This window comes from Schistocerca americana, chromosome 4, assembly GCF_021461395.2.
Source record: "Schistocerca americana isolate TAMUIC-IGC-003095 chromosome 4, iqSchAmer2.1, whole genome shotgun sequence".
In the NCBI taxonomy this organism is placed as follows: domain Eukaryota; kingdom Metazoa; phylum Arthropoda; class Insecta; order Orthoptera; family Acrididae; genus Schistocerca; species Schistocerca americana.
The window spans coordinates 481109045-481117169 of NC_060122.1; the positions used below are offsets into that span (position 1 = coordinate 481109045).

General features: G+C 35.2%; 1 protein-coding gene across 1 annotated transcript in view; it reads left to right on the top strand.

Annotated features, from left to right (window-relative positions):
* Window positions 1-7280, top strand: part of LOC124612740 (phosphatidylserine synthase 2-like) — a 218050-nt gene extending 210770 nt beyond the window's left edge. The window contains exons 10-11 of the mRNA XM_047141121.1: window positions 2556-2645; window positions 3138-7280. Of these exons, the coding sequence (XP_046997077.1) occupies window positions 2556-2645; window positions 3138-3201 (154 nt within the window). The 3' untranslated portion in view covers window positions 3202-7280. The remainder of the gene's footprint in view (window positions 1-2555; window positions 2646-3137) is intronic.
* Window positions 7281-8125: the final 845 nt, after the last annotated feature.

Genomic DNA, 8125 nt, shown 5'->3' on the forward strand with positions numbered 1-8125 from the left:
CACCCGAGTCATGTAGGCTGCCCTGCACAATAGATGTATATGCAAATACTGTTGGACTGCCTTGCAGGGGCTGCGTGTACAGCTAGGCATGTATGAGCAGAGGGGGGAAGGAGGTGATCACAGAGAGAGGGAGGAGCAGGGAATGGACAGAGAGAACACACAGGAGGAGACGGACAGATAGAAATGAGAGGAGACATGTTGTGTGGGTAGTGTTGGCATGTCTTGCAGGGGCTACACTTGTGGATGGGCACTGCTAAGTAAATGGGGCTGTTAGGAGACGAATAGTTAGAGAGGGGGAAGGAGGAGATGGACAGAAAGAGAAGAGGGGAGGAGGAGGGAGGGGAAGATGCGGGAGGCAGGTAGAAGGGGTAAAGTGGTAGTGGGCAGGAGGAACAGGAGGGAGGAGGAGATACAGAGGGAGGAGGTGGGAAGATATGGTTGGAGGGGGGAGGAAATGGACAAAGTGATGGGGGAAGCAAGAAACAGACAGAGGTGGAAGGATGAGGGAACAGAGAGATGGGGGAGGAAGAGGTGGGTACAGAGAGGGAGGAGGAGATGTGTTCAGTAAATGTGTGAAATGCATTTGCAAGTAAATCTGTGGGGAGCAAGTGTCATACTGTTCAGAGAGAATTTACCAAACAGACTTCAGAAAGAAAATTACCGAAAGCACAAAGGAAATGATAAATTTAATTATTTCCTAAAAATTGTTCTTACAATTAAATTCACAGAGGGGAGACATTAAAAACAGGGTGTCGATAAATTGTCAATTTTGTTGAAATAATGACTGAATTCTAATTATTTATAATGGCATATTTTTATCGCATCCTACATTCAACATGAGCACCATTCACATCCCCAGACAACTCCCAGCTGCTGGCTGTGACATAATGGACACTCCAGAGCATTTGTGGTGTTAGAGCTGCAGCAGCTTCTCCAAGTTGAAACAAACATGCTTGGTAAATCCCCATACAAAAAAGTCCATGGGTGTGAGTCTGGGAGAATGCACTATGCAGATCATGCAATTACTGCATGCACAATACATCTTAAACAAAACACATCATTCAAAAACCTACACTCACCTATGGCATATTGCCCCATCCTGTTGGAAGTAAGCATAACCCTCAGACTTCAAGAAGAATATAATAATTCCAACGCCGAAGAAAGCAGGTGTTGACAGATGTGAAAGTTACTGAACTATCAGTTTAATAAATCACAGCTGCAAAATGCTAACACAAATTCTTTACAGACAAATGGAAAAACTGGTAGAAGCCGACCTCGGGGAAGATCAGTTCAGATTCTGTAGAAATGTTGGAACACGTGATGCTATACTGTCCCTATGACTCATCTTAGAAGATAGATTAAGGAAAGGCAAACGTACATTTCTAGCATTTGTAGACTTAGAGAAAGCTTTTGACAATGTTGACTGAAACACTCTCTTTCAAATTCTGAAGGTGGCAGGGGTAAAATGCAGTGAGCGAAAGGCTATTTACAATTTGTACAGAAACCAGAAGGCAGTTATAAGAGTCGAGGGACGTGAAAGAGAAGCAGTGGTTGGGAAGGGAGTGAGACAGGGTTGTAGTCTATCCCTGATGTTATTCAATCTGTATATTGAGCAAGCACTAAAGGAAACAATAGAAAAATTCAGAGTAGGTATTAAATTCAATGGAGAAGAAATAAAAACACTGTAATTCTGTCAGAGACGGCAAAGGACTTGGAAGAGCAGTTGAACGGAATGGACAGTGTCTTGAAAGGAGGGTATAAGATGAACATCAACAAAAGCAAAATGAGGGTAGTGGAATGTAGTCGAATTAAGTCAGGTGACGTTGAGGGAATTAGATTAGGAAATGAGACACTTAAAGTAGTAAAGGAGTTTTGCTATTTGGGGAGCAAAAGGACTGATTATGGTCGAAGTAGAGAGGATATAAAATGTAGACTGGCAATGGCAAGGAAAGCGTTTCTGAAGAAAAGAAATTTGTTAACATCGAGTATAAATTTAAGTGTCAGGAAGTCTTTTCTGAAAGTATTTCTATGGAGTGTAGCCATCTATGGAAGTGAAACATGGATGATAAATAGTTTAGACAAGAAGAGAATAGAGACTTTCAAAATGTGGTGCTACAGAAGAATGCTATAGATTAGATGGATAGACCATGTAACTAATGAGGAGGTACTGGTCAGAATTGGGAAGAAGAGGAATTTGTGGCACAACTTGACTAGAAGAAGGAATCGGTTGGTAGGACATGGTCTAAGGCACCAATGGATCACCAATTTAGTATTGGAGGGCAGGGCAACGTGGAGGAGACCAAGAGATGAATACACTTAATAGATTCAGAAGGATGTAGGCTGCAGTAGGTACTGGGAGATGAAGAAGCTTGCACAGGATAGATTAGCATGGAGAGCTGCATCAAACCAGTCTCTGGAGTGAAGACCACAACAAATTGCTAATCCAAATAAATGCAAGTAATTTTTGCATCAGTAGTAAATTTCTATTCTGTTGAGATTAAATTAGAAGAATATAATTAATTGTAATTGCAATGTCTCCTTTGTTCTATTTGTAGGCATATAGCTGCTTTGTGGGCTGTTGGTCTGTCATCATTAGTAGCATGGACAATATGGAATTTCTTGATATCAAGGAACACAGCAAGAAGGTGAGTTTTGATTTTAACAACCAACTCCAAGTTAATTGTGAGGAGTTTCATGAATATCTTTTAAATAAGAGTACCTTTTAAATAAAATTATAATACTATAAATATTACCTGTCTTGGAGTTTCAAGGAATCATGGCAGCATTGGTTAATTTCATAACAGAATTTGTTAGAAATCAGTATACTTTTTATGGTGTCTGTAATATCAGCACAGAAAGTAATATCATTTATAATGACAAGTCCCTGTACAGTATGCATGTGTTTTGCATAATTATATTGCCCATATAATATGTGTAAATAACTACGGATTTTGACTGAGCATACTTGGTGTTACTACAAGTATAGTATACTGTTCATTATTTATGTTAAGATATGGTGATAATATTTATAGACACATAGCTAAGTACAAATCATAATAGTTTTCTTTTACTATAACTGTTGCAGATATCCTCCCTTTTTAAAAGCATGTTATAGATTTACAATTTTTAATTTCCAGAAGCAGTGTCGCTGATGTTGCTCAGCGACGTATGAGGTGGGCGGTTGTAAAGAACTTGAAATGATTGACTTACACCTGATAATCAGGTGAATTGTGCATTTTTGGAAGAAAGAAATACCTCCTTGAATCTGTATCTCATTTGCTGGCATAAAAAGAAGAGACGTGATCTGTTTTTCATTATGAGGACAAAGCAACAGTTGTTTCATTCCTTGATAGAGAATGAAAGTTTCTCCTGTCATTCATGTTCAAACCTTATATAATTTAAGACACGGAGTGAATGGGATGATATTCAAAGCCTTTCTTTTACTATTTCACAGCTGTTTGAGCTTTTGTGTCGTGAAAAGGAGGAGAACTAAAAGAAAAGTGATTGTATTAGACTGCTGCACTATTTTCCTCGTGTCAAAGTGGTTTATGAGCTCTGATCATTCACAAGAAACGGAAAAATTTTAAGAACAGTCCTGTTTTTAAGAGCCTATTAGCACCATGAATTGCTGCTATCAGCAGTTAGATTACGATTTTTATGTCAGAATTTACTTAGTCATACTGAAAAATCTGATGAGGGTACTCATTGACTGATGTGTGTGTTTCAGAGTAGCAGTAACTATATTCATCCTTAGTTCATGCTAATAATATGCTACTCTGCTTTTGAAAGTAGTTTAATATTCCAAGTTCCATTCCTGTTCTAATGTTGTGGAATGCTCTAAATTTGTATTTTCTATGTTAAAAAAATTAAATTTTAGTATTAACAGCTACTAATAGATTCAAAATCATTCTTGTCAAAGAATAACATAAAGTCATTAAAAGAGTCAACAATCGTAGCTGGATTAGACTCTGTAATATTCCGTCTTGATATCTTTTCTATTGTACAAACCGTACAATTCTACTTGTTTCACCTTTAAACAATCTTCAGAATCTGTCAGATAAAAGGACAAATTTGAGAAATTTAACAAAAAGTGAGATGTTCCATATTAAGAGAATATCAATACCTAGTATCTCACCAAAAAATCCAGCATATAAAAGTACCAGGGACAATTGCTACCATTCAGTGACACCGAGTTCCTCAAGTAAAACATGCTGTGGCCATTAGGTGGTGTTAATGCTGTCAGACTTTCAAATATAGCATCTATAGTTCTGAGTGTTACTCATACAGTCATTTTATATTACATAAAATCTATAAATATAACAAAATTTTCTATGGACTAGTCTGCTGGTGAAACCATTTTAATATATGATATAGTATTATAGAAGAAGCATAGGTCCTTTTTAAAAGTATTTAAAAATTAAATTTATTTAAAATAAGGATCATGTACCATAGTAACAAAAATGCGTAGCAAGTGCATTAAAATTAAATGTACATTTGTGTTGTCACCGTCTTGTCGCCATCCTGTTTACTTGGGGTGTTGACTCCAGAGCTGTGGCCAGATAAGCCACATCTTACAACTAATGTGCATCTTACACTTGTTTTATAGCATTGTGTGATATTTCATCGTCACAATAGTCCTTTTATCTGACAGATACTGAAGACAAATAAAATTGTTATTGAAATATTTTGGCAACATAACACCACAACTCCGGTGACAACATGAGAAGATTCCATGTGTGAAATTCACCGTTAAAACCTGCCCTTATAGATTCTGAAGATGGCTTCAATTTTAATTCAAAATATGTAAAATTTTAAGTTGAGTAGCAGTTATCAGTTACGTATGAGATTGCTTACAAAAGGGATTCATTAGTATCTTTGACAGCATGCAGATGTCATACCATGAATAAACAAAAGGGAGAATACTATTGCCACACTTAATCCATAGTTTTCACTCCAGTAGTTTCATGATTCAACAAACTTAATGTATCAAAGTACCTCAAACTATTCAATCAGTGTCTGCACAATTAGGTTTAATTGGCACAGCACATGCAATAGAAATAGTGTGGTTGGACATGAATAGATCTTCTTTCTCTTGTGATCTGTAACTAACCATGAAAGCATCTCTTTAATTTTCTGTAATTGGTTATGAAATATTTTCACCTTTTTTCATCATCATCATCATCATCATCATCATCATAGTCACATCTGTCTCTTTGTGCTAAGAGAGGAATGTTTGTGTACTTGTTTGACACAACACATCAGCACAGGCCTTAACATGAGGTGCCTACTAGCATTTTTGTCTGATACCCTTTGCTAGAAAGAGAGACAGCAACTAGAAACATGAAGATTTTACTATAACAACTGCTTATCAATACACTGACAGTAAAATTATATTTGAAGCCCAGTTAGAGGAAATAGTGAAATGAAATTTAAACTATTGGCCTTTTAAAAATAGTTTTTAGATAGGAACTCTGATTTTTATACAGTTACATTCTGTAGAGACTTTTAAAGTCACTTAGTGTTGAATGGAGCATAAGTGTTGAATGGAGCATGATATTTGCAGTTGAGCCCTTTATGTTTAAGAAGACATTAAAGAAACTTTTTTTGTAAGAAACCTACTGTCATATAAATTTGAATTGAGAGTATGACATGCAAAGTGTTACATAAATCCCCAGTTAAATGTGGTTATTTAAACATGTATAGCATTTGTTGGCATTAACCTTTATAAAATGTTGGTACTCTGGCGTTAAAAATACAAAAAAGTTAAGATTGTTTTCAAACTAGTCATGTATTTGACTGCATCATCATTATATTCTGTGTAGCATTCCATTTTATGCCTGTTTTGACAAAACAAGAGTTAGCAGCATTACTTTAAAAAGAAAAACGTTAGTGCATGATAAGTACTGTAGTAGTAAATAAAATAATAATTGTCTCAAATTTTGTAATGAATGTCCTATAATGTACTTAGTGATGTAATTAATTATTGTAGATACTGTCCCCATTGAGGTAATTCATGGCAGTATAGCTTATTTAAAAGAATATCTTTATCAAAAAAAGCTGAAACAATTTTCACATTTCTTGTGGAGTACAAGAGCCTTATTTTTTCCAAGCTCAGCAAGGAATGTAAATTAGAAATGAGTCATGTTATCATATGAATAAGACTTTTAAACTTGAACCTAAAGTTAGATCAAAAATTATAGAAATGAAGTTTCATATGCTCAGGTTATTATATTTAATGCTGAAAGATAAAATATCTTCTTGAGATTCCTTGCTTTTATCAGTGGAGTTAATTGTTGAATCTGCAATATTTACATACTCAAAATGTTTAATATTTTGATAAATGTAGCACCATAAAATTTGGATTTTGTAGGAACATAACTTAGTGTGTCTTATTCCTCAGTATATTTATTTTTTACCAAAGTGTCTGCTTGATTAGCAAAGGTGTGTGTGTGTGTGTGTGTGTGTGTGTGTGTGTCGAAACTACAGATAATTTGTAAATGAATGAAGGAAACAGGAAAAAGAAATGAACATTGTATAAACTATATTTTACCATCTAAATTGAATCCTCCCATGCATAATTGTTTTATTGTGTATTTGATATTATTAATTGCTCAGTAAGTTCAAGTATATATTAGGGATATGGAAAAAACAGAGAAGTAGATATTTTTAAATAATTAATACTACATTAAAATTTGTTGTAACTACTTAGCTAAAATGATAACATAGTTTCATGTTCTGGTTAGCTGTTATTAGTAAAAATAAGACAGTTTCTTGGTGAGTTATATCATTCTCTCAAGTTCTTCAGCTTGTCAAAATTAGTTATTCGCTATTGTCTCTACACTGTGTACCTCAATATGACCTTAAGTGCTTTTCTGTCATGAACTGTTACTGTTTGGAAGCTACAGAACTTGAACAATACAATAATGAAAATTTCTGTGGTAAAATAGCTCTCATACATATAATTCAATTTAATGCTTTAGTTATAAAAGCAAGTTTTATTCAGTATTATTGTTGGGACCATTGAAGTAAAACATTATATTATCAGTTTCACATGCTATATTTCGAAAGTGTTAAGTTTTAAAAACTAGATTGCAGTTATCATACCAAAATATAGCAAAACTGTGTGTTGTGGAACATATTTTTGTGTATGTAAATTGATGTAATCTTTGTTGTTATTGTTGGAAATATAATTATAAAGGCCTAATTTTTCTTCCCAATGCTGAATAGATGATGATTAGTATTTTGTGGTATATAGACTGTTTTAAATATATACTTCAATAAAAGAGAAAAACACATGTTAACTCGCATTCGGGAGGACGATGGTTCAATCCCGTGTCCAGCCATCCTGATTTAGGTTTTCCGTGATTTCCCTAAATCACTCCAGGCAAATGCCGGGATGGTTCCTCTGAAAGGGCACGGCTGACTTCCTTCCCCATCCTTCCCTAATCCGATGAGACCGATGACCTCGCTGTCTGGTCTCCTTCCCCAAAACAATCCAATCCAACACATGTTAATTACATTGACTATTGACAAGCATACTGCTATCATTGTCTGATTCATTTCTAATTGACAAACAATCTAAATCATTTATTTGACTTTTTTCCCCTCAGTCTTGCAACTCAACTTCATGAAACATTTAAACATTTGTTGCCCATTTCAGGCAACAATGTAACAAGCTGGCACAAAGTAGTTTTGCAGCTGTATGTAAATATTTTTGTAGCTCTGAAGAAGGATAAACCTGGAAGCTTAACAATATCTGCAGTCTCATTTATGTACCAACTAGAGACTCAACTACACAGTGAGTTGTTACTTGTATTCCTTCCATGGCACACATTCCACCAAGAACTTTCCATTAACATTTGTAATGAAACTACATGAGTATATTGGGTCGTTTTCTTGCCCATCATATTCCAAAATTATGAGAGAGAGAGAAAGAGTCAGATGGCAGAATGATTAAAGCTCTGGACTGTTATGTAAGGATTGCCATTCAGATGCCTGTCCACATCTTAAATTTAAGCATTTCACAGCTTGATTAAATTCATTTGCTTGAATAGTGGGGGAGGGTTCATTGGAAAAGAACACAGCTAATTTTCTTACTTACAGTTGTCCCATCTGACATCATACC